Source organism: Rhipicephalus microplus, chromosome 10 (assembly GCF_043290135.1).
Source record: "Rhipicephalus microplus isolate Deutch F79 chromosome 10, USDA_Rmic, whole genome shotgun sequence".
In the NCBI taxonomy this organism is placed as follows: Eukaryota; Metazoa; Arthropoda; class Arachnida; order Ixodida; family Ixodidae; genus Rhipicephalus; species Rhipicephalus microplus.
The window spans coordinates 13,470,969-13,498,219 of NC_134709.1; the positions used below are offsets into that span (position 1 = coordinate 13,470,969).

Genomic DNA, 27,251 nt, shown 5'->3' on the forward strand with positions numbered 1-27,251 from the left:
TTTCGTCGACTTTTGTTTCTTCGCGTTTACTTTACAATTACTTCAAAAAACAACCCCTATGCTTCCCCTGGCATTACTGTCTGTTAGTTCTAATTATTATTATGTCGATCAAAGCAAATGAGCCCTTAAACTTGCGCTTTCTTTCGGGTACTAATGAATGACTCTACCTCTAAAGCAACACTCTGCACCAGATTAGCTGTCATATCGCTCAGAAGTGCTGCACTTGCAGCCGACACAGCCGATTCGCCCGTATATAGAAGGCTGCAAGGTATCGTCGAGGTTTGCCGAAATAAGTGAGTAGAATGAATGTACTCACCACGTTTGCGTGCCTATACCTCCACTCGCAGTCTTTGATGACGCGGCCCTTGGGTCCAATAGGAACCTGCGTGTGTGGAGATTATTTTAGTCGTTATTTGACATGAAACTTTACGTGGGTGTATACCGGATGGTCCCGTTTTCGGCATTCACACTCTGGGACCCTCATCTGTGTACAAATATTATGTAAATGCATGCATATGTAACCAATAATCTGAAACTGAAATTGGGAGCCCTCCCTTATCAGCGAAGATGGGGAGGGCTCCCCTATTTTCCTTTCTTCTTTTCTTTTTTTTCTTTATTTCTCTCTCTATTTCTTTCGCATTACGCAATGCTTTCTCCTATATTTTTCCTTCCTCCATGCCGGGAATCCAACGTTTACCGACGTGCTTTACAGAGTACACTTCTTTTGCTGCATTTAACTTCTGTTGCTACATGCAACAACGAAGATCATGCGTAAAGCAGTGAAATGCAACACTGTAAGGCAACGTTTAAATGAAGGAACGTGTAATGACAAGTGCTCTCGATACATCATCAAAATGCCCTATCGCAATAAGACATAAAAAGCAGCCACCAATATGTTCGCGATAACAAAATGTACATGTGCAGACATAAACGCAACAGAAGAGACCGAAACAACACAAACTCCACAAAAGCCACAGAAATGCCGCACATCGCGAAACGATAAATGAAATGCTCGACTACTTATTTCTTACGTAGAGCACAGCCCGCCGCGGTGGTCTAGTGGCTACGGTACTCGGCTGCTGACCTGCAGGTCGCGGGATCGAATCCCGGCTGCGGCGGCTGCATTTCCGATGGAGGTGGAAATGTTGTAGGCCCGTGCGCTCAGATTTGGGTGCACGTTAAATAACCCCAGGAGGTCGAGATTTCCGAAGCCCTCCACTACCGCGTCTCTTATAACCATATGGTGGTTTTGGGACGTTAAACCCCACATATCAATCAATCAATCAATATTACGTAGAGCACTTCATGTGCCGGATTGATAGGTATACCGCTGCATGCTTTTGCGTGCGCGCGTGTGTTATCGTGCCTTTCTCTTCCACCGCAGAGCACCGTTTCAATCCGAGATAACCCTATTTCTCCAGACATCCGAACGCCAACTTTCTCGTACTTTCTGGCGTTCTAACGCCAATGCTATACCAATGATGGCGGCGTTCTCTTTCAGGGGCCTGCTCAGGAACTGTCTGGCCTACAGACACTTGAGTGTTGCGTTTTGCCCGTCACTCACGCAGACCATTCGCACAACGTCCTGTCGGTTCGTAAATGCCCGGTACCGCAGGTGTACGACGACTTTCGAAGAACCGAAGACCCGCGAGCCCTTTCGCTAATGGCCGACCATCTGTCGGTCAAGGAGGGCTGGGGAAGCTGACCACGGCAAAAAAAAAAAAAATTATCGCTGTCGTAACGCGTCACAGAAGCTGGGCAATTTGTGCTTACGCGCGCTTCGTTGATAATTGACGTCTACCTCAGTGTAATTGACGTGTCGGGTCAGAAATTCGCGGTGCTCTCTCGCTTGTGATTGACACGTGCGAAAGTGCCTCGGAGATGGACCGCGCTAACCGATTCCGTAGCTCGCGTGGCGTACCACATAAGTGTTGCTTCGCCGCAGTGCGCACTATACACTTGATTTTTCTTTTGTTTATTGACGCAAGCGTATGCTACGAAACGCTGGATCCACAATATTGTACGGGTTGTTCCTTATCACCCATGAAAAAAGTTGAAACATACTGCTGTTCTCTTCTGTTTTACACTGGTTGTGGTAGAGAGATTTAGTATAGAGTGACGAACTATATTTACCCCATTTCTGCATGTCATGGCGTGATGTTATTTTTCTGTCATACGTCGGCCCAAACTGCCAACCGGATAACGCATGTGCTTTGCAGTCCTCGTCCGCTGATTTAAGAGGTCACCTGAGTTTACTAAACGGGCAAAAGACAAAAGCACAGCTCTCACTCTTTATGTATCGCTCACGTCACAAAACTTAATTGTGTCACTGCTTACGTAGTTGCGTGGAACTGATCACAAATTTCTACGCAGATTTACTTTACTTCAAAATAGCTTTAAGAATGCGTGTTCGTGTTCCTTGAAGTTATTTTGCTGTCCACTATCTAGGAATTTTCGTATTTCGAATCATAGTGTGCTTCAAACGGAGCTGCCCATTTAATATCTTGGTGAGCCGAGTGTTCAAAGCATTCTCGAAGTAGCCGGCTGGGACCGTCGAGCGCCCCTGTATAGTACTTTAAGCGTATTATAACAAGCAAGAACACGCACGCACGCTCTCTCTCTCTCTCTCTCTCTCTCTCTCTCTCTCACACACACACACACACACACACACACACTTCCCCTCTCTCTCTCTCTTTCTTTCTTGCTCTTTCTTCTTGCACACTCCTCACGACATAAAGGGGCCAACATCATGGAAATGCTTCTAAAACGATCTTGGTTTGAAATGTGGGAGCATTATTCAACATTCTCCGATAGCTAGTTACGACACTCCGTTTCACAATCTACATGACCACTGAATGTTTTTCCTGGAACGAGTGGCTTCGCCGACGAAGCTACATGCTTCGCTTGTTATGGAAAGAGACCTGTTCCGAGCTTGGTACACCGTACAAAAAAGTAAACGAAGGGACCATGCAGGGGCCACGCAAGGTTCGGTCATCCAGCCGTCGTGTCGTGTTACGTGCAGTGGAATTCAGTCAATTATGGCTGCTCGCGCATCCGCTTAACGGGATACCGTTACGCCATACGCATTTCCTCCATTTTGTACTTTTTGCAGTTTTATATTGTTTATTGACCCATTGACCAAAAACCAATACGGATCACTGACACACACGTACAAACATACCCACCTATACACTTACTACGTATAAATTCATGAATGAAATGTATAATGTGCGTCAATGAATTTTCGTTAGATATTCTCACATCACTTACTGAATAATCATATTTTTTTATTGGTATATGAAAAAGTAAACATGAGAAGGCAGGCTACGTTTGAATCAGCTGTCCCATCAGCGTGGCAGCAGTATTCAAAACAACAACAACAACAACAAACACTCAAATAATAAAAGCTACAATGAATAAAAGAATGCAAAATATAGAAATAATCAGAAGCACTGTATATACATGCAATATGTGGCTTATAAAGAATTGGAAGTCGAAGAGCATAGTCCAGTACAAACAGGATGGTCACACCACGGACTGCGTTTGTACTGATAGTTTTCTATGCACTTACATATATCTTGAGTGTGAGAAAGATAACTAATAACTCTAATAAGAAAAGGAACAATAATGACTTATATAAAGAGTTCATCGAACTTCTGTTTCATTAAGAAACCACGACACTCACTGCGCGTTCTTGATTATCAGAAAGTGGCTACGGTCCAAATATTTTGCTAACTGCAACTGGTCGTCTGTCGACACTGTTCAGCCGATAACTGAGTTGCAGTTGCGTAGCTAGGGCCGGGGGGGGGGAGATGGGGGAAGGGGGTGTTGGCACACCGGGCCTGTGCTCCGCCTTGCAGTTTTTTCTTCGCGACATACAGGGCACAAAATGACTCTCGAGTCCGTGAACGAGTCCGGCCCCCACTTCAGGTCATGGTGACGTCCACCCCCCCCCCCCCATAAAGGTTGCCTACGCCCCTGCTCAATTGAGCTCGTTGTTGGTCATATTGCAGACATTCTATAATGGTGTGCTTCACTGACGCTTCGGTATTGCCACAGTGGTCGCAGTGTGGGTAACGTTCCCTTAATGCAGCACAAGAAATGAAATCTAATCGTAGACGATGCGGCTGTGTGCCAAATGTTCGATCGATATTTCCGAATCCCGGAAATTGTAGGGGTAAGTCCGTGGTAAATCACAGAAAAGGGGTCTACTTGATACACACGCGTAAAAACTTGAAAGTCCGTTATTCAAAATGTTGACGTTGAAACGTGTAAATGCGAACGTCACGTTTTTTGATAAACAAGTCATTGATTAATTCGAGAGAGCTCGGTTTGAAAGACAAGAACGCGCGAGTTCAAGGTTTATTCCTCGTCATACAAACACACGATTGGCAGTCCTGAACTAATGCGCTAAATGAATGGGACGGTGGCACCGGCACCTTTCAACACACCTGTGAAGAGAATCGACGTTGCTCCAATTAGCAGCTGCAAGGCTATAGCAACACTAGAGCCGTATACGTACACGTTAGACTGTTTCCTATAACTCTGAACCACACTGCACGATAATGAAAGGTACACGATAAAGAAAGGAACGATTATAACCACATCATCCCGCATCCACTGCAAACGGGTCAGCCTCTTAATTGGCATGGAAGTCTGTCTGGCGGCTCCTGCATACGGTGCCATACTATCAAGACAGACATCAATGTGTGTGAGTATAGTCCTTCGACAATATCCCACAGCCAGCGCAAGCGACGCAAGGTGATCAGGCATTGATGAACGCCATCGTTGCAAAGCCCATACAGAAAAGACAAAGCGTAGCGCATAGCTGCTCGATCGCGATTAAATACCGGACAATGGCACGCGGAACACCGGCGAGTTGCATCACAGCCACCAGTTCGCGTCTCGCCTATGGAGTTGCACCAGCAGGCAGGCGCATAATTTTCAGTCATTGGCAATTAGCCTCTTGTCCCACGTCCCGTGAGACGCAAGGTTACGCCCGCGACGTCCCACATAGGGGGCGTCGGAACGCCGTCCGACGACTTTTTATCCACTCCCGGGGTCGCATGGCGCTGGCTGCTGCTTCTCTCCGGCGGATGCTAATTATTTTGGGTCTGTCGTCCCACATTGAAGCTCCTTGAAAGGTTTAGTACATGCTGGTGGTGAGAGAGCGTCTGTCTATGCACGCTTGGTCTGTCAAGCTCACTGCAGTGGAGCCGAAGCTAGGAGGACTTGTGTCCTCGTCCGGTTCACACACACACACACACACACACACACACACACACACACACACACACACACACACACACACACACACACACACACACACACACACACACACACACACACACACACACACACACACACACACACACACACACACACACACACACACACACACACACACACACACACACACACACACACACACACACACACACACACACACACACACACACACACACACACACACACACACACACACACACACACACACACACACACACACACACACACACACACACACACACACACACACACACACACACACACACACACACACACACACACACACACACACACACACACACACACACACACACACAAAGAAAGAATCAAGATTACACTTCATTTTTTTGAAGGCACGCTAAAGGAAAACAAAGAATTTGTTTAAATTGACAAAAATGTTTCTGTGAGAACCCTAATTTCTGCATTTCCGTTTCATAGGTTTGCCAGTAGAAGAAAAAAAAACTAGCGTAAAACTTTCGTTTTTAAATTTCCCACCGAAACCTCGCGAGTGTCGTCGCACATTTCAAAGTGCATTTTTCGTACTTTCGCAGTGTTTCGCAATGTTTGCTCGACAAAACTTTCTGAAACATTGTGTGTGAAATCTATGGTCGCCTCGTAGGACAATTTATGTATTTTTTCATTACTTATGAACCGCGCTAGGACCGAGTAGATGCTTTGGAAATCCCTGACGTCATGCCGCTTGTCGCGGTAACTTCAAGGCTGCGTCTCCACAACCAACTTCATTCTTGTTTTTTTTTTTTTTTGTCGCTTGCCAAGCATGTTCTCGTGGCATTTTGTGGTGATTTTGTAGTGGGCGAAGACTAATTTATTAATACGAAAAAAAAGTTTTCTTTACAGTGTCTCTTTGAATAATTCAAGTCGGGACCTCGAGGGTCGCGGACGCGTAGCGCAAACACCAACAACACAACACCGGTGGGACCATGGCCTAACATAAAATTTCAAGGAAACTCATTGGTTAACGTTGGGAGGCGTTTTGGCGACAACGTATGAGGACGAAACCTTGTGCCAGTTGTCCGATCGGATTGCGGGCTTCCTAAACGTCAGTGACTCACGACACACCTGAATGCTTCGTTCGTGAGCTTGTGAATAGAAGCCTATAGAGACGATTACGTTGTGCATTGAAAATAGAACCTAGCCCTTTCTTTCTTGCGCCATTTTTTTTCGCCACGCGCTTAACTACGGTGCGGTATGTATTCAAGAACGCCTACCATAAAAGCGAGAATGAGAGTGAAATAGAGAGGGATGGAACGAGCAGGGGCTTTAAGGACGAGTCCTTCGCGAGTCGTGCATGCAGAGCGAAATCCTATAGTCACAAAAGGGTCGTCACGACGAAACGGTTCTTCGTAAAAAATGCGTGGCTGGCGATTACCGCCGCAGCTCGCTCACAGCCAGTGACGCTTGTAACGGGAACGCGGACCTGGACTCCGTGCATGCACACTTGGCTTTGAATGCGTCAAGGCTCGCCATGCGGATGAGTGGGCCACCCGCTCACTTTTACCGACTCGTTGCATTGCAAATCGATCTCTCTTATGCGGATTCCGTGGCTATAACTGCCGGGGCGTGGTTTGCGGAGACATTATTCTCGGAAAAGAGAGGCGGCCGACTTCCACGATCGCCCCCGATTTCGGCACGAACGTATTTCGTATGTGATGCCCATGGTTTGACGTGTTTTTTTTTCTTTTTTAGAAAAAAGCGGGAGGCAAGACGGAAACGTGAATTCTTTGTGTACGCCGGGAAGCAGCATTCACAATACATTGCTTTCTGTATTGTCCCTAGATGTCTCTAAATTGCCCTCTAGATCTACTTAACTATATTTGAGATGCATCTGGGAATTAAGTCTGAAGTTGCTCGCTGCTGAGGTGTACAGGATGCATCGCTGTCGACGATACTACACATCACTGGGAAAGCCGATGTATTCTCTTTTTCTCACTGCCTCCGAAATCCGACACAGATTGTGGAAGTGTTTCTTGTGGGAAAGTTGTCCCATCCTACACCTCGAATAAAGCCACTAAAACGTATAAAAAAGGAAAAACTCAGAGGCATAACTAGAGACATGTAACACAGAGGTGGCTTCCAACACAGATAGTCAGCACAGAATTGGGATGCATAAATAAGAAAAAAAAGTGCCGCCATATCCACGAAGTGAATGATGATGAGTGGGCGAAGCTCCGGAGGTAAACCTGGTAAACCATGAATCCTCCGTACATTTTGCCCACTCGATTTTATTACAACGCTCCTCCTAGCGTACGTCACCGCACTAAATCGAACAATTGCCTTCCACCAATGACACGCGCCATATGTGAATTCATTCATATTTCATAACATCTCACATATTTCATCATCAACTACAAGCACCGCCGTCTAATTTATAAAATCTTGCATCTTTTAATCATCAGCTACAAGTACTGCCATCCTGTGAACACTTCAATAACTAAACGAAAAGTGGCTACATACAGGGGACGGTACCGCCATCTAGTGAACGCTGCAAGAACTAAACGAGAGGTGGCTACATACAGGGAACGCACAGCCCATGCCTTAAGTAGCTTCGCCCCTAAAAAGAAGATAACCCGAGACCTTTCAACTTAGGGCTGAATCATCGCGGTTATACTTGAGACGGACTCATGAAAAAAACCGATGTCGTACATACTGAACAATTGTTCAGTATGGACGACATTGGTTTTCGTAGTGGCTTCTCGTTGATTTACGCCGAGATAGTAAGGGTAGTTTGTGGTGACGTGCATGCGTGTTATATATATATACAAGAGTGTTTTTCCCGAAAGGAAAAATTTCAGCTAGTAGTAAGCGCTCCGGCCTGTGTCCTCTCAAAGCCTTCGTACATATTGGCGCTCGTTTCACCATCGAAAATCATCTTCGCGCTCTTCTTCTCAGATGATGGTATTTGTCCCCACCGAAAACGTACGGCACCTTACTTGGTTTTAGACATGCCTCCGGGAACGCAGTCATTGCGATACTTCTGCCCTTCACGTGGTTTCGCAGCATTAACAATATATCGGCCGCACCTTCGATCAAACGACGATGTCATGCGATTAAGTCATCGTGTGACGTTACGCTATGCGACGTCACGATGACGTCATATGGTTGTCATCACACGATGACGAGCTTTCGTACTACTCGTGCAGACACCGACGACGCAGAAGTCCCATTTTTGTGTTTCACGAGGCGTCGAGGGCTTTCGACTTGATAAAAAAATGCAGGCGCTATGCATTGTACCGTCGTCCTCAGTAACCCCCGTATTCTAGAGCGTCCCTTCACTCAACACTTCGCCTTCACTTGAGAAAGCTAATGGGAGCGCCTTCTATAGGCACGGTAAGTCACCGTGTATTTACGATAATCTGCCGGAATTCTTGAGTAGGACAGCGTCATTTTCAGCCGAGCACTGGCGCAGTGTTCAACTCTGTCGAGTGAAAGGTGAAAGTCGAGTCGAGAAGCGTTTGTGAATACGGGGGTAAGAGTCGCAGCATGGTGCCCGTAACTGAAGAGGCTCTGAGTGCACACGATGACACTAGTTAACGTAGCATTCGTTCACGAACTACGCGTCAACGGAATCCCTTACGTGCACCAAGTTTTGGGACGTGGTGTAAAACCGTCGAGTGTGGTCGCCCCTTGAAACACAAGCTTCTGCTCATATTCAGCGCTACTATACGTCAATAAAAGAAGCACTACGGTTGTTAGATAAGTGATCTAAACATAACATTCGTGACGCCATCAACGTATTACATCATGACAAGAAACGGGTAACGATACTGTAAGCAATGACAGGCATATTTAACCATGTTACTGCGTGTCTGTGCCATATTGACTTGTGGTGTCATTCTTTAAAATTATTTCATATATAACCAGAAGGATTTTGAAGCTTCTTGCACATAGAAATCGTCTGAAAATCAAATAAAAGTGCGAAAGCAAGTTATCATTTCTTCAAAAGACTCAGGTTCATGAACATTACATTTGAATACTTTATACGTCTAGTTCAACGCTATTTAGCCATTGTTCTGTTTTGAGATTTCGAGTAAAGTATTTCGAGTAAAGCTTTCGAGTAAAGATTTTAAGTATTCGGTTGTACTAGAAAGCGCTCTTCCTCCCATCTTGTCACAGAAATTTATTTGACCTTTTCCTTCTGAAAAACAAGATGAAAATCAAGTGCGGCTTCCCTGGTACTAGACAGTAACTGTTGAAAAACGAATTTTCCAATTTTAGAACACTGAAGGAAAACGATAAATAAGTGAATGATTCGACAGTTGATTGATGAGGAGAACTGGTAGATTGCTTCCAACCCTTTCTTCCAAACGACCCTTCCTTCCTTCCACCCTTCCTTCCAAACGCCTTCGTCCACCAACGTCAAAAGGTTACGACCATTGGTACTTAACTATTTGTGACGTTGCTTGGTTCGTCTTTTCCTGGGCAACGTACGTAGATATAAATCGAACACAAACAAAAAATGTGGGAGCACATGTCAAGGTCAACAAGATGATGAGGCCGTCAGCGTTTCGAATTGGTTCCAGCGGCATCGGAGCTCGAGTGGATGCAGATTCGACCCATTCGTTGAATACATTTCGGGCGAATCTACTCCGTCATGGCGCCGCCTCGGCCCTGCTCAGCGCGTGAAAGAAACATGAGACGAATGGCAACGAGCTTCCTTCCCCTGAAACCTTTTGACACGAGACCAGGGGCCCCCACGAAAAACAAGATACCAAAGTACGCCGTCTCCGCGAGACAACAGGCAAACAAGGAAAGAAGAAGCGATATGTTCTTTCGATTTTCTTTTTCTTGTCTCCGACGAAGCCGCTCGTTCAAGCTTTGCGACGGAACGCTGGGATTATAACAGCAGTGTCAGCAAAAGTACATTTTCCCGTCATGTCTGGGTGCGACTCGCTGACGCTCGTACTGTACTGCTGCGGGTCGCACATTTCTGTGCGCTGTGCCCACTCTGTGTCAGATCGGCGACAGACGAGGCGACCTTCGTTAAGAGTACACCACGTAACCAGCAGCAGTTAGATAAAGCAACACCTGTTTTGTGTATCAACTTCTTTCGTAGAGTCGTAAGGTACCTTACGTGCCCCGCCTTTTCGTAGTGCTCCCAGCAGAAGACAATCCGGCCCCACAGTGCCCAACGCAGTTGTCTACACGTCGAAGCATAGTGTTTGAAGCCGATCGGCCATTTTAATGTGGATGCGTGGCAACGTACGTTTACCGCATTTCGCCAGCAGGTCATCATAGAAGGCGCTTTCCCGCCTTGAGAACAACGCCTGTGAATAAGTGAGTTCATAATCCCGTGTCTTGAGACTGTCTTCTTCAAAAAGGGCACACCAGGAGTCTAACGTGTAGTGAGGTACCTTCAAACCACTGGTGTTATAACGGATATACTGGGCCTCGATGCAAAGATAAAAATAAAAGTTCCTTGTTGACGACGTCGCTAAGATTGTTGCCATACTTGAACCGGCTGCTACTTCCACATCAGTGACGTCGAAGGCTGATGTCCCCAAGACTAGCATCTTAGGCCTGTTGTCAGGTCCGATGTCGGGCCAGGGTTCTGCGATGAGGGTCGCCGTAATCGGAGCCGGATGCTCGGGCATCGCAGCCATCAAGGCATGTCTAGAAGAGAATCTAGACGTCGTGTGCTTCGAGGCGGCCTCGAACTCCGGGGGTCTGTGGTGGTATCGCGACGAAGAACACGAGGAAGACTTCGACGCCGGCACGGTGATGCGCTTCACGGTGTGCAACACGAGCAAGGAAATGTGCGTCTACAGCGACTTCCCGCCCGACAAGGACTGGCCCATCTTCCTGAGCCACAAGAAGATGCTCCAGTACATCCGCGACTACGCGGACCACTTCAGGGTGACGCCTCGGATACGCTTCAGGCACAAGGTCGTCGACGTGGGCAAGGACCTGACGCTAAGGGTGCGCAACTTGGAGACGGGTGAGGAGTTCGAAGAAAGCTTCGACAGGGTGATGATCTGCTCGGGACACCACGCGATTCCGTCGGTGCCGGTGATTCCTGGAAGGGCCAAGTTCAAGGGACGAGTGATCCACTCGAGAGAATACAAATATACCGACGAAAGCATTCGTGGGAAAAGGGTGGTGGTTGTTGGATTCGGCAACTCGGCGGTCGACATCGCTGTGGATATGGCCGACGTTGCCGAACAGGTACGTAACATCGCAATTTATTCCTAGGTTTAACTAAATGTTCCAATGTCGTACTGACGTGACTATGGCTCGTACATATGGCCCGCACTGAGGTCACCCATTCAGCCTCATTGGAGTACCAACATGGCGGGACGCGAACTGTGTGACGTCTCCTTAGTGTTATCGGTCAATCGCATAATTGTTCCTTTGTTATTCTTTCACAAAAGCCTAAGAAGGTACCAGCGATGCCGTTATCACACTGCATCCGGTTTATTGCCGCGTGATCATACTGTCATCTAAGCCGCCATGTCAGAACCACCTTGTGCATCCACGTGGAAGCTATCAATAGCTGTAAAATGACAACCAGGTCCTATTCACAGCTGTCAAGTCAGATTTTGAGCAACGTATTGCAGTTTCCATTTGATGGTTTCTGTTGTATCAAAGTACATGTGAGCCAACCAGCGAGAACATGGACAGGCGTGACTGCCATGCAGTGGGCCGCACGACTATATTTCGACGTCTTCTTTCAAAAGTGGCAGTGCTTCGATAAATACGTCAACTATCAACGTTAGAACAGCAGTCTAATTTTTACAACTGTCCGATTTACTCGTCAGCTACTTTTACAGACCTTTACTCATCGTATTTAAGCAAGTAATTACTCGCACCAGCTTGCCGAACGTGCAGATATATACTGTCTCCCACAAGAGCTGAAATGTAATGTTTAATGGGAGAGTATAACATTGCGCAAACAGTGTTTCCCAAGAGGCTGACTTGTAATTGCTACTTTCATTTCTGGCAGGTTTTTCTCAGCATGCGGAGAGCCAACTGGGTCGTGCCGCGTCACTACGGCGGCGTCCCCATCGACGTGGCCTTCTCGAAACAGCTGTTCATGTTTCTGTACGACTACATACCGACAAAAGTGAGCTCGTGGTACATGCAGTACATCGCAAACTGTGCCTTCGACCACAAGGCACTGGGACTCGAGCCGCAGCACGAGCTATTGGCTCAGTACGCGGTCATCAACAGTGCTTTGCCTGAGAAGGTTCTGAACGGACAAGTCAAGTTCCGGGGCGAGATCGAAGCCTTCACGGAGCTCGGAGTCATTATGGACAACGTGGAGGAGCCTGCGGATCTGGTGATCTTCGCCACTGGCTACAAGAACGACGTACCTTTCGCCTCCAGCGTGCTACGTAAAGACGGCAACTTTCCCCTGCTGTACCACCGAATATTCCCACCGGAACACCCTCGAGTCGCCTTCATCGGCTTTGTCGACGTAAACGCGTGCATGCTGATGATCTCCGAGATGCAGTCCCGCTACGCCGTACAGGTCTTCAGGAACAAGCTCACGCTTCCCTCGTCTAACACGATGCTCGCCGAAGTCGTGATGAGGATGGAGAACGACCGTAGGTTCTTCGTGCCATCGCCGCGGCACGCGATGATGGTCGACCAGGCAACCTACATCGGCGACTTGGCGACCATGATAGGAGTCAGGCCGAACTTCCGTCGCATGCTCTTCACGGACCCGTGGCTGTTTTACGCCGCAATCCAGGCTCCCGCGCTCAACTACAAGTACCGCCTGGAAGGTCCGCACGCCTGGCCCGGAGCCCGGGACGCCATTCTGGGCTACCAGTCTCGTATGAAGGCGCCGCTCAAGCCTCCCATGAGACTGCCTCGCTCCGAGCGAAAGCCCCAGGAAATCACACTTCTCACTGTCGTCGTCCTCGTCGTTGTTCTCTGTCTGGCCGTCATGCTCACTTCGGAGTTCCCGCTCTTTAGCGCGGTCATCTGGTGTGTAGGCGCGCTATTGTTTTAGGCAAATGAACTGATGGCACTTAAAGGAAGGCCGAAAGACATTGTTTTGCTGCGTACGATAATTCTTGGGTTGTTGAATTTCTTCCAGGAAGGGATGTAAAAGACTGTGTAGTGATGTGCTTACGTAGGTTACTGTTTTGTGAGGGATATCCAGACAAGGACTACGTATCAGCTGCTGTCATGTGAACGGGATGAGACGTTCTACGGTGGAGGCTCCGAATGAGCTCTTCTTTAATTTTCTTTTTGCTTTGCTTTGTGTTAGGGCAAAAACAAAGAAAACATTGAGATAATAGTAGACCAACGTCAATGAAGCGACAATGTGATCCTTTCTTTCGTGTGGTCAGATAGACTGTGATGTGCGCCAGTGATAAGCTTACGTAGGATTGATGACGCTGACTGAAACACAATGGAAGCAACAGAACGAGGCGATGCATCAAAAGCACGCATCACTGGAAAGTCCTTGAGAATGTTGACAAGGACGGTAGTTGTGCAAGCTGTAGCCCGTGAGAAATCGCACTGGATGGCAGCGCGTTGCAGTGAGAATGACGCTGTCGGGTTGTCTGTTCTTTTGTTATACCTTTTGTACTTTCGTAATTGGTGGTGTTGTTTCATACGGTTGACTGCGTTATATTAGTTCGGTGATGAAATGAAAGTAACCTATCTTTAACGCTGGTGGCACTTTCTACAGGGATTCTATTGAACCATTATCCCCGCCGCGATGGTCTAGTGGCTAAGGTATTCGGCTGCTGACCCGCAGGTCGCGGGATCGAAGTACGGCTGCGGCGGCTGCATTTTCGATGGAGGTGAAAGTGCTGTAGGTCCGTGTGCTCATATTTGGGTGCACGTTAAAGAACCCCAGGTGGTTGAAATTTCCGGAGTCCTCCAATACGGCGTCTCTCATAATCATAAGGTGGTTTTGGGACGTTAAACCCCGCATATCTATCTATCTATGTGTCTATTGAACCGTTTCTAGTAACGTTTATGATGCCGAGCTATTGAGGCGTGTGACTGTATGCATTGAAGATGCAAAACAATTTGTGAGTGGTGATGCCAGCAATCACAATGACTGAACGATATCATGCCCGATTTAATAAGACTATTTAGGAAGTACAGCCACTATTACGAACGTTCGACCACTTTGAACTATATCTGCTTTCCCCGAATTCTTCATTCGCGTTAGCATTCGTTACTAATAAACTGATGAAAGTAAAACTAATTACAAGCGGATAGTTATGTCTGCATTGAGCGATTCACATGAATGTCAGGAAGGAGGTGCTTAAGTAAGGAATAATTATCACTATTAATTTCGAACAATTAGTACATTACTGCTTTCTTGTAGTAGATGAAACTTCACACCAGTTGCTGAATTTTTTTTCTGTTCGTGTGAACAAACCGAGCAGAAAGAAAAAAAAGACGTGTGTTTGTGCAGTAAACGTGAACAGTATTTTTTAAATCTTGATGTACTTCATGATATGGCGAAATGATGGTATTACAAGGACGTTAAGAATAATAAAAAAAAAGGACACAATGAAGATACGGCTTGTTCGTCGTGCTAGAGGAAATGACGATGTGACTTAGCTTATTTTTTTTTCTCTCTTGCGACGTACGTTACTTGTACCCACAGCAAACCGGGACATACTTAGAGGCTTCCGCAGAAGGCGCACACATATAAAAGGAAGCAGCGTACGAGCGTTAATTTATAGATATTTATACTCAGAGTTGCACGCGAAATCCTGGCATCACCCACTTTTGCTGACACTGCGCAAGCTTTCAAATATACCACCTATCAAGGTGCTGTAGAGTCCTGTCGCAAACTGCGCAAGCAGAGGGCACGTACAAAAAGAACGAAAAGAGACACGAGCGCAGACTCGCAAATGATTTATGGAAAAACTTGACGGGTCTTAAATAGCAAAGACAACGTGTCACAGCCAAAGTTGAAGAGTGAACCGAGAACGCCCACTCAAGAAAGGGAAAAAAACAGAATTCGTCAGGTGCATGCGGAAGGTCACGTGAGTGAACAGTAGCACTTTCAGTGTCATTTTTTTATGAAAGGGAACACGCGAGCGTGTGGCCTGCGCTCTACCGCGGCTGCCTACAGCACCGTCAAAGGACAGATAAAGAAAGCGCGTTCGCTTTTGCGCCATCTGCTAGCAAACAAAGTAAAGAGTCATGGCCGTTGAAGAAGCCCTGCTAGATTGCACTTTCGCTTTGGTCTCGCAACGGACGACGCCTCCAAATGCGCACGCACAGTTTTTTGTCTGTCAGCTTACGGTGCAGCAGGTCGTTTTGCGTGATTCCTTTCATAAACAAAAAGGTCACTGTATAACGCAGATATGCATACCCCTTCTCCGACAGACACATAGAGTGTTCACTGACGCACCCTTCTCCCTCTCTTCTGACATTCAAAGTCTCTGTTATCTTGCGACTTATGTATCTGCTATCCTTGGAAATGACGTTTGCATCTTGAAAAATAGGCCGGTCAGTTTGCTGTAATATGAACCCGAGCTAACACGCCCATCTCTCAACGTTTGTTTCACGAGGGACCGTAGCCGTGAGTATGGAAGGTGGGAGATGGGGGCAGTACTTTTACTCCATCATTGTCTCAGAAAGCCGTTGACCAATAGCAGGCCTTTGTGAGAAGCATTTCGTCGCTTCATTTTCAATTCTGCACCAATCAAAAAGCTCGTTTTAGGGGGGAAAGGTATTACAGTTAAACTTAACCCCCTCCCCCTTTTTTTTTTCACCTAATAGTAAACCTTGCGCACGCTTATGAAAGGGACGACTATAGTGGACCGGTTGGGAAAGCAGCGCCCGAAGGATGTACGCTCACGCGTCACTAGAAGGAAGCACGAAAGTAAGTATATCTGTTACTGGGAGCACTAAAAGTGCACTAAAAGACTGCTTTAAAATGAAAAAAAAAAAAAACTTTAGCTTGTTCGCATGGCTTCATCGCAAACAAAAAAAAAAACAGCGCGGGTGCACGAGACCAGAAAGACATTGCGCTGTCCACCTCAAAGTCCTGTTGTTTTTTATTGCCCCTTTGTACCCGTGCTGTTTTTTTTTTCTTTTTTTTTACGATGAAGCCAAAAGTACATCACCTTCTCCAACTATCCAATGCCGATGTAAGCCGTCATGTAACGCTCGTGGGCGAGAGTGCATGGCGCAAGCAGCACTCTCGCAGCAGCACTCTCGCAAAAAAATGCAGCATATCCACGCAGCTAGGGAATGATGATGAGTGGGGCGAAGCATCTGTCTGTTCTTTTGTGTGTCCATCCGTCCGTCCGGAAGGACAGAGGCACGAATGGACGGAAGCATGGACGAACGTACGGATGGACAGAAGCGTGGACGCATGGATGGACTCACGGACGGATTGATGGACGGACGGGTGGACGGATATACAGACGGTCGGACGAAAGCACGGATGGACGGACGGACGGAAGCACAGATGGATGGACGGTGGGCACACCGGCGAGGAACGCGTGGTCACTGTTACTCGCGCACGCGCAGCATGGCTATTGTGCGCGCACGCGAAACCGCTTTAGCTCGGCCAGCGTAGCTAACGCTACAAAAAGTAACAGCCCACTGTGTGCTCTTTGTCAGCACACGCGATCGACCATTTGATGCAAGAAACGCGTTGGAGCCACACGCGTCTTCGAGGTGTCCGGGCCCTTCGTACACGATGCGAAACTGAGCAAAGTGCGAAGCTCGCATATCCCAGCATTCCCACGCGCCCACTTGGCACCTTAGCATCCAACAGTGCGCAGCGCCAGTTTTCCATCTTGGTAAGTGCAGGAAACTTGTGTTGACCTACGGGGTGGAGTGTGAGGATATTTTTTGTGCCTCTTTTGGAGCAAGTCTAATGCAACGACTGAGCGAGGACGGATGTCAGACATTCCAATGAGAGTGTCGGTGTAAATTTGGAGTGACAGCCACTCTGTGGTGCTGAAAAAGTTGCTCTGCCGAAATTGGCGTAATGAATCGGACCTTTGTGTGACGCACTTCCTTTAACACGTTTGCCTGCTTAATCAGGGATGCCACCATTTTTTTTCACTAACGGTGGACACTCGAATGGCTTAGCAAATGCTAGGGCATTACTTTCGTTGCCCTAGTCATAAAGCTGCATCTCCCGTATGGGATAGCGACGCCGAAACTGCTTTGTACAGCTGGCCAAATCTTTACCTGGTGGGCGCGAGCGGTGACTTGAAAGCTCATCAGCACCGTACAGAGCCTATTTGCAAACACGGCGAAGCGCCTTCCCACAAAGTTCGCTCAGCTGCACCCATCGTCGGTTGGGTGGTTCTGTCTTGAAGACCCATCAGCGCTCTTCAGATGAACCGCGTTACACTGCTTATTTCACGAGCGATGGCACGTGGCCCATCTTTAAATGTTGTTTCCTCGCTTCCTCGTTGTCACGTTCATCTCCGGAAAAAAGAATACAAGGCAGATTATTGGCGTTCTCACGCACTCTGTTCGCCTGAAGTGCGCTAATAAGGGGCGATGCCCTTGAGAAAGAAGAGCCTATAGCAGGCGACGGGCCCAACTGAGCGCGCTTTGTTGGCTAGTGCTTACACTCGCCTTGTTTGCGACATGGATTCATCGTACAGCGCTGTCGCACAAAAGAGTCACCACTCGAGCACGCCAGTTAATGATTTGGGTAGCTGTGCAGCGGGTATTCGACAAAATTTGACCGTGCAATGGAATAGCTAACGTTGGGTATTGTGAAGAACTCGGTACTCGAAAAATAAAACTTCAGCTTCCGCGTTGCTGCGGCGCCGCGGTTTGTGTTGCAGTCACGGATTGGGAGGTCTCTGAGAGGTGTCCTGGATTGGGAGGCGTCTACGCCAGAGTCGACTGCTTGATATCGGTGTTCAACAGCTTCTCAAACTCAGCCATTGGAATTGAACACACATTTGTGACGTCACATGATGACGCTCTCGCATGACGTTGCCGGTTAGCGAAAGGTCTGCAGGTCTCTATCTCTAAATACCAATCCTGGAGGCGCGACAAAACCACGTGAGTGCAGGTCCGCGGAAAAAAAAAAAAACTTATCGATGAAATAAAATTCCTGTGCGGATGTTATCGTTATACTACTCTGCATGCTAAACGCTGTACAAATCTAACTTTGAACATCAAAATTTTATCATCTTAAAAAAATCAACACCAGTTTTTGCAGAGATTGATTGATTGATATGTGGGGTTTAACGTCCCAAAACCACTATATGATTATGAGAGACGCCGTAGTGGAGGGCTCCGGAAATTTAGACCACCTGGGGTTCTTTAACGTGCACCCAAATCTGAGCACACGGGCCTACAACATTTCCGCCTCCATCGGAAATGCAGCCGCCGCAGCCGGGATTCGAACCCGCGCCCTGCGGGTCAGCAGCCGAGTACCTTAGCCACTAGACCACCGCGGCGGGGCCCAGTTTTTGCAGAGAAATTGAACCCTTTCATCAATAAGATAACCTACATCAGAATAAATTATGCAGTTCTAAAAAATCTGCAAAGATAAAACGCAGGATACAACAGTGTAGAAACGTCGATTGCTAGTCTAGTAGACGATCATGCGTGTAAGTCTATCAACCGCTTTCAGTACACTCTGACCAGCAGTGCATCGTCTAGCGATGAAATATTAGTGAGCAGCGTCGCAAAGTGCACCGTCTTAGTATAACCCTTCGTTCGAGTGAAGTACAAGAGCAGTAATACATTGTATCCGACCCAGTCAAATTGCCTTATCGTCAGCTACGCGCCCTTCGTATCTCATTATCTGCTGCGACAGCTCCGCTTATTGCCCACAACGCGCCCCGTGATGGGGCTGTTTCAAGCAGCTGCTGCACATATGACGCTTTACATTCAGGCTTGCAGCAGCGTCACCGACTTCTGTTATCTTTTTCGCAAGGGCCTGCAGTCCCCGCCGACGGTAAATGAAATAAACGGCAAGCGAACAGCTGTGGCGATATACACGGGAAACACGATATCTAATCGCGCACTTTCCCGGCGCCGTTACGCAATGCAGCGTCCTGCTGTCACGACGGTGTACTTGAGCACCGCTTCCCGTCTTCGCGCCGTTTCAAACGACACCGTCGGGTGTGCGTTACTGGCGAAAGATGCGGGTCGCCGTGGTGGGCTCTGGCTGCTGCGGCATCACGGCCGTCAAGGCGTGCCTCGAAGAAGGCCTGGACGTGATATGCTTCGAAAAGGCGTCCAACTGCGGCGGGCTGTGGTGGTACCGGGAGGAGACGCCCGAGTCCGGCGTCGGTACCGTGATGCGGTTCACCGTGGCCAATACCAGCAAGGAAATGTCCTGTTACAGCGACTTCCCGCCGGACAAGGACGCGCCGCTGTTCATGACACACTGGCATACCTTGGAGTACATCCGCAGCTACGCGGACCACTTCGGGGTGACGTCGAAGATTCGTTTCAACCACGAGGTCCTCAGGCTCGACCAAGACGGCACGCTGAGGATCCGGGACACGACGACCGGACGAGAGTGGGAGGACGTCTTCGACGGTGTCCTGGTGTGCACGGGCCATCACGGGTCGCCTTCGATTCCGAACGTTCCGGGCCGCGAGCTGTATCGAGGGCGTGTTATGCATTCGCGCGACTACAAGTACGCCGACGACTCGTTCAGGGATAAAACAGCGGTCGTCGTGGGATTCGCCAACTCGGCCATGGACGTCGCTGTGAACCTCAGCACCGTGGCACGACAGGTATGAATTCGTGTTAATTGATTAATTCTCTAATAATCCGAATAGTTTGACATTCTGAAAAACGGGAACTTGCTTGTAAGACAGCGAAGTTGTCTTAGCTTGCCGTTGCTTGTGCGGGGTCACCAGAAAACTTCTCAAGTGGTTGTGCGCCATAAGAATGGGGCAAGTCCCACTACCACGCACAGCAGATGCTAATGACAAACGAAAATAAACACATGAAAAAGCGAGTGCAGGGAACTAGAAATGAAAGTCCCACGTGCGGAATTTCATTAAGGCTCATTGATGCAATTAGAAAATTAAGAATTTGCGGAGAGTGACGGGAATGTTCGAGGGAGTGTTCAAGAAAACTAAGGCCAGCCTATCCCTTCTGAATGAAAAGGCCGTTTGTGTGGATATCGGGTTTTAAATGTTTGAAGTATTATATGCAAGTGTTATAAATTGAAATGGAGGCAGCTTTGAGGTTTAACATTCAAATAATTTTGGTTTTATTTTACCTATGTTCATGTATTTTTATTACTGTTTAGAGTTGTTTGTGTAATACCTTCTGGGCCTTTAGGGTATCTGAATAAAAGGTGTTAATTTATTAGTGGCCTTTTAAATAATGACTAAAAAATTGAATGTTCTGCGCTTGCCTCAGCGCAGGTTGCAGTTATTGCGTTCAGGTCTTAGATTTTGACCGAACGTTCTCGCGAGATATTGCGACAGAGCGATGATACTTGAGCCACCCGTATCTTCGTTTGGCACGTTCTCTCGCTTACCAAGCCCTTCGTTTTACGAAGCGTGGTGTTTTTGGTATTGTGAAAGAGTAATGAAATACGTCGAGACAAACAGTTTATCCCGCTGGTGCTCCTTTGAATGGTCATATTTCTAGCGCCATAGTTTTTTAGGGGCGAAGCTCCTTAAGGCGTGGGCTGTGCGTCCCCTGTATGTAGCCACCTCTCGTTTAGTTCTTGCAGTGTTCACTAGACGGCGGCACCTGTAGCTGATGATTAAAAGATGCAATATGTTATAAACTAGACGGTGGTACTCGTTGTTCATGATGAAAAATGCGAGTTGTTATAAGAATAATGTCACATATGGCGCGTATTATTGGTGGAAGGAAACATTCGATTTAGCGCGGCGACGTACGCTAGGGGGAGTGTTGTAATAAAATCAAATGGGCAAAATGTAAGGAAGATTCATGGTTTACCTCCGGAGCTTCGCCCACTCATCGTCATTCACTTCATGGATATGGCGGCACTTTTTTTTTCTTGAGCATGCGCAGTCAGGGATGGCACGTTGAACACCGTGCATCAACAGCACGTTTGCAGCACGTGTTCAGCAATTGTGCAGTGATGGGAGCACGTTCGTATTAGCGGTAGTGAGTCACGCGTTCGAGCACGACAATGACATCGCTTCGGCCTGTTACGAAATTGCGCGCCATTCACAAGAGAACCAGGCGTTTCTCGTACCTTGTTTTTGTTCAATCGTCCCACCCGCCGCTTGGTGGCGAATGATGAAAGAAAAAAAAAGCCGCCATGGTCGTGTGGTTACGTGGCCCAGCTGCAGACCGAAAGGTCGCGGGATCGAATCATGGCAGCATTTCGACGGAGCTGACATCGTAGAGGCGTAGTTAGGTGAATGTTGAACATCAGATGTTCGACATTTTCTACAGCGTCCCTTGTAATGATTGGTTTCGTGACGTGAAGTCCCAACGGTTATTATGTTCACATATTCCACTGGCGCATTCTCGTTCATCGGCATTCGTTCTAGTGAAGTGCGATTGTGGAAGTATTTGTTCTTTGTGTGTATGTGCGTGTTACTTCTTTTTTTTTCTGTCATGTTGCTTCGTGTTCTTCGTATTTCAACCAGTCCCACTGAGACGCCTTAAAATTAAAGTTAAATCTTGGGGTTTAAACGTGGTCGGGGACCTTGTATCGTATACTGACTCCCCAGGGTTTGAGAAAATATAACGTAAAAGCATAATGGTGAAAAAAAAAACAGTGTGTTCAGAGTCGGACTCCGGATTCGAGTCGTTGAGCACGTCGGTATCGATATGTTTCTGTAAATTACCCTTTAATAGATGAGTCATATATATATATATATATATATATATATATATATATATATATATATATATATATATATATATATATATTACGTATACGAAATGCCTTCCTTCTTTCAATCAATCTGCAGGAGGTGGAAATGTCGTAGGTCCGTGTGCTCAGATTTGGATGCACGTTAAAGAACCCCAGGTGGTCAAAATTACCGGAGCCCTCCACTACGGCGTCTCTCATAATCATATGGTGGTTTTGGGACGTTAAACCCCAAAAATCAATCAATCAATCAATCTGCAGCGTCACCTAAATATTCTCCAAACTCCTCCACCCCTCCTACCCTATCCCCGCCTCTCACTCCGACCTTCATCACCCCTGCCTGTCGGGAGAGTCAATTCAGGCACCGCGGCCCACCAGCGGAGTTGAATCGAGACTAGTGATACAGTGGTTCTTCTGTCAGAAGTGGCGCTGCGTGTGTGTGACTACGCCTCTGCCGTTGTTGCCGGTGCGCCTTACGCTTCGAAATAATCATTGCTACGCAGGTTTTCGTCAGCACTAGGCGGATCAACTGGATACTTCCATGCCACTACAAGTCCGTCCCCGTCGACGTGTACGTGCTGAACCAGGCTCGCCTATGGCTCTACAGTTGGCTTCCCCTCTCTTTCTTCAACCGATTCGTAGTGCGATTGGCTAACGACGCCTGGGACCACAAAGCGCTCGGCGTCCAACCCAGTCATGACGTGATGAGTCAGGGCCTGGTCATCAACCAGTACATAGACGGCAAGATCCTGGACGGCACCGTCAAGATACGCGGACCGCCGCAGAGGTTCACCGAGAGGGGACTCGTCATGAACGACGTCGAAGAAGACGTGGACGTCGTCGTATTCGCCACGGGGTTCAGAACCGGTCTACCGTTCGCCACCGACGCCCTGCCCAGAGACGGTGAACGGCTCTTGCTGTACAAGATGATGATTCCGCCGGCAAACCCGAACATCGCCTTCTTGGGCTTCGTCGACGGAAACGCGAACCTCCTGCAGGCGTTCGAAATGCAGGCCCGCTACGTGGCGCAAGTTTTCTCGGGGAAGGTGAAGCTGCCTTCCAGGGAAGCCATGCAGGCTGATGTGGCCTCCACACAGCGGAAGATGAAGTCCTTCTTCATCCCGACGCCTAGACACTCCTTGATGATAGACAGGGTCGCGTACGTCGACGATCTCGCGAAGGTCATTGGCGTTAAACCAAACTACCTAAAGTTGCTTCTCACAGACCCCAGACTCTACTACGCTCTAGTGACGTCACCTGTCCTCAACTACCAGTACAGACTACAAGGACCACACTCTTGGGAAGGAGCTCGCGATGCCATCCTGGGATTCCAGGAGAGATTAGAAGCTCCGCTTAAGCGCAGAAAAAACGACGAAAACGTCCGCCCGTCCCGATCGAGTCTTCACATTACTGCGGGGAAGTTGTCCGTACTGTTAGTCGCCGTTGGAGTCTTGGTGTACCTAAGCGGTGGGTCGTTGAAAAGTGCGCAGCTCAACGTTTCTTTCGCCTGTGAGAGGATAGCGAAGCGCTTGCCGCTGTTCGCCGCCACCCCTCTACTCTCTGTAGCGAAGTGCATTGTATAGCGAATTCAGACGGGGGTGCAGCTTAAGTGCTCATACCTTAACTGCAAATAAATGTCTGGCTGTTTGACATTGGAAATGCGTATAGGTGGCTTTCGCTTTACGATGTACAGCGCTGTTGATTATAAGACATGTACCTGTAAGATAGTATCGTGCAGAGACATCAATTCTTTAGCCTGTCCTATCTGACGTGTGCCTTGAACATATTAGTCTCTGATAGGTCGAGAGAAAAATAAGTGAGGGGCTGGAAGGTTAACCAGACGCACGCCCTTTTCTACCGTACGTTTATGTGGTCGTCAGCCACGACAATTTCCATTCTGCGTGTGTTGTGTGTACAGAACTCAAAAAAATAAAGAATCGCCTGTTCATAATGTGCCGAATCGAAACGCGCCTGTTGGTGTTATGTCGTTTGTCGAGAAAGACTCAAGTCCTCGGAGAGTTGCCTTTGACGGGTTGCCTTCAAATGCTCTCACGCACATCGATTCATTTGATAACGTTGTGGTCCTTGAACTGCCACGAGTAGTATTTTTTTCTCATCTGAATCGCCGGACATATCGGAATCATTGCGTTGATACAAACGTCCTATTAACAGGCAGAAACTTGCATCACGGGGGGATTACTACAACCAGGTAAATGCTGTCCAGTATGTACTGATATCGTATACAATATGAGTATACAATGCAAAACAAATGTCATTTAATATCCTGCAGTTTTGTCGCCTTGTTGGTACAAATAGAAAATTTAGCTAAATTGCAATTTGCTCTTCTAAACACTTCAAGGACAGCGTGCATTCACTGTTACGAACAGTGGCGTGCGTACGTAAGCACGAAATAATAGCCACACTGAGGTGTCGTGTATGACATCCCCGAGCGATAGCGGCATTACCGACGGTAAACACCGCTCCACGATAAACATCACTCACTCTTCCTGTCTGGGCTTCCGCCGGGTGCGCGAATGGGAGAACGAAAGCGGCGCAGATAACCCACGTTGCTGCTACGAAGAGTCCGCACGAAGACATGGCCGTCGAAGCAGGCGCGGAATCCAGGCGCCTGCTCATCACTGCGCCACCGTCGTAACACCGTATACGGGAAGATGACGCTTCCGATCGACAGCAGAAAACGTGCTCCTTTGAAACGACGTTCCTTATATAACGGTCCTCGAACGCTCCGTGCTCAACCGCAGGTGGCGTCGGCCGGACACGCACTGCTGCTCCCGCCAGCTGACCAGACTGACTGACCGTGCGCAAACACCGCCGGCGTAGCGGTCACTCTTCTGGCCGGCCCGAGCGCGGACGGGAAAGGACGACGCTGCAGTGGCCGGTCATCTTCGTTTTCCGACCTCCCCCTCCTCCCTATACCTGCCCTTTCCCTCTCTCCTTTTTCACTTTCTTACCTTTTCTCTTTCACCCCGAGGAAGTTAAGAGAGGGAGGGTCGCTGAGAGAAGAGACGCACGCTTTCTCGGATTCTTTTGTTACCTACATCGCTGAACCAGGTGATGGAAACTGGTTCAACGGGACTTCTTTCGAGAAGTGGAGGGGAGTGGGTTCAGTCTGAAAGGGAGGGTTATCCGCACTAGCCGCTTCTTCGCCGTAGCTTTTTTTTGGTTTTATTTCGTTGTGAAAAAGAATAAACTTGCATTTGGAGGCATCTCACCCGTAACTCGTTCAATGCGAAGGGCGGACTTCGGCGTGGTCGTGAACATAAGCCTTTCGGTGACGACGACAATACAGGATTCGGGTGGAGATGACTAAAAAAAGAAACAAAAAATCGATGATACCCTACAGCGGACTGTGACCGAGTGGTAGCATTGCCGCGGGGGAGATAATTGTGCAGGGACGGGCGTTTCGAAAGAACGCTGATCGAATATTCAAAGTCTATTTTAGTTTTCATAAGCCCCGTTTCTAAAGAACTTAGAATATTCTTACTGTTCCGAGAGGGTAATGCTGTCGATGTGAAACGGTATACGCCCGTTTCTTTGTGGGTCAGTCATAAAGCTGGAATGAATGGGGGGTGACGTTTTGACGATCAATATAGGAGTATCGAGTTTGGCTGCGGGTGGTCTATATATAAGGGCACGAACTTTGTATCAAACTGTTGCATTCCTTTTTAGTCTTAATAAATTTGTTTAGGACTATAATCGTCACTGCTGATGTGGGTACACAGATAGCTTGAATACATTATTCGCTACCTATACTAATTACAACATTCGTTTTTGTTTCTTTATTATTTTTTTTCACGTACTCAATACTGCATTGTGTTTAGAAGAGTGTGGAGGGGAGTTTTATAAATGCGAAAAAAATTATGAAACTCCCTACGTAACAAAAATGTTTGTTTGCAGGAGAACCAGTTAGTTAAGATTTCCTGAAGACAATGGCTAAGTACAATAACAGCTCATAGCTAACATTAGTCTACGCTAACCAATATTTATAATCATTTAGGCAACTAGCCATCAGTTAGAAATACTAGCCGGAATTATCAATTGTTCAGCCAAGGTCAGTAAGTACTCGCCGACATTGGCCGTCAACCAGCACTAACTAGCACAGTACTAACTAGCACAACACCAGCTAGTGCTAGCAAGCACCTGTAGTATGCGAACAAATGTGGTAGTCGAAGTGAAGTAACTACACCTTCTTTGGAATTGGCCCGTTCGGACGTTGTGTCACAAAACTTTGTTTTATGAAGCCTACGATAACAGTGTCTTCGATAGGTCAACAAAATTTTGCCTGAGGGTGGGAGCCTTGGTTACTGTGAGTGGAGATTCTGTTTCGGGGCTCCACTGGCTATTGTCGCTCGCCGGGCCCGGTCAAAGGTCGCCAGTTGACTACCCAAGTTCGGTTAGGACAGTCGCGCCTCCCACGACTAGTTAATGTGTTCGTCCTTAATTAGCGACGAGACGGCATCTGTCGTATACGTTGTGCATGCACTCGTAAGTTATGCGTTCCAGTGTCGTGGTGGTGTCGCGCCACCGACATTTGTTGCTGCGATTTACGGGAAATATTTTGTGGAGTCTATTGTCTGCGTGAGGGTGGGTAGGTGAATTTAGTGAACGGAAAATTTACGATATAATTACTAGAAAATCTAGAAATTGACTGGCTTATTGTGACTTGGGGCTGATCGGAACAAGCATGGTATATCTTACTCTATGCTCGGCTGACACGACCGGCAGTCTAGGCAGGCGATATGAACGAGAAGAGTGATGAATCTAACCCGCGACATTAAGGCCAGTAGCCGAGCAGCGTAACCACTGTACCATCATGGCGGCGAGCCAAAGGACTTGCTCCGTGTCGCCAGTATCTCCGCAGGAAGCACAGATCTCCTAAGCGCGAGCATCGTCCAGTCTTGAACGACCGAAAAAAATCGTACAATGAGTCTGTTGACAAGTACAACGCATTTCGGTCAGTAATTGTCAATGAGCGCTGAACCAGCACCAGTGAGAAAGTGCAGCCAAAGTATAGAACAGATCATCATTTAAGATTATCAGCGTATGGACACTGCATGGCAGCTTAAGCCGTGCATATGTTGATTAATATTTAGCCCTGTACCTCATCTTATTAGCCACCTACGCGATTGCTATTGGCCCGCCCAACTGGGTGGCATAATTAGTTGGTCAGTACATCGCTTCT

General features: G+C 47.7%; 3 protein-coding genes across 3 annotated transcripts in view; 2 read left to right on the forward strand and 1 right to left on the reverse strand.

The window, feature by feature from the left end:
• LOC119180854 (uncharacterized) overlaps positions 1-25,241 on the reverse strand; it is a 54,973-nt gene extending 29,732 nt beyond the window's left edge. Inside the window, exons 1-2 of the mRNA XM_037431993.2 lie at positions 24,551-25,241; positions 317-382 (exon numbers count right to left, since the gene is read on the reverse strand). Coding sequence (XP_037287890.2) covers positions 317-382; positions 24,551-24,685 — 201 coding nt within the window. The 5' untranslated portion in view covers positions 24,686-25,241. The remainder of the gene's footprint in view (positions 1-316; positions 383-24,550) is intronic.
• On the forward strand, positions 9,805-14,795 carry LOC119180853 (flavin-containing monooxygenase 5). Its single transcript, XM_037431992.2, has 2 exons — positions 9,805-11,472; positions 12,251-14,795. Exons 1-2 carry the CDS (start codon positions 10,843-10,845, stop codon positions 13,262-13,264), a joined length of 1,644 nt encoding a protein of 547 aa, XP_037287889.2. The 5' UTR covers positions 9,805-10,842; the 3' UTR covers positions 13,265-14,795.
• LOC119180852 (flavin-containing monooxygenase 5) lies at positions 19,203-24,014 on the forward strand. The gene is made up of 2 exons (XM_037431991.2): positions 19,203-19,970; positions 22,552-24,014. Exons 1-2 carry the CDS (start codon positions 19,368-19,370, stop codon positions 23,629-23,631), a joined length of 1,683 nt encoding a protein of 560 aa, XP_037287888.2. The 5' UTR covers positions 19,203-19,367; the 3' UTR covers positions 23,632-24,014.
• Positions 25,242-27,251: the final 2,010 nt, after the last annotated feature.

Excerpts from the sequence above, each read along its gene's own strand:
- LOC119180853 (XM_037431992.2), top strand. The coding sequence starts at position 10,843 with ATGTCGGGCCAGGGTTCTGCGATGAGGGTCGCCGTAATCGGAGCCGGA. Across the intron at positions 11,473-12,250 it reads TGGCCGACGTTGCCGAACAG|GTTTTTCTCAGCATGCGGAG; the intron begins GTACGTAACATC and ends CATTTCTGGCAG.
- LOC119180852 (XM_037431991.2), top strand. The coding sequence starts at position 19,368 with ATGCGGGTCGCCGTGGTGGGCTCTGGCTGCTGCGGCATCACGGCCGTC. Across the intron at positions 19,971-22,551 it reads TCAGCACCGTGGCACGACAG|GTTTTCGTCAGCACTAGGCG; the intron begins GTATGAATTCGT and ends ATTGCTACGCAG.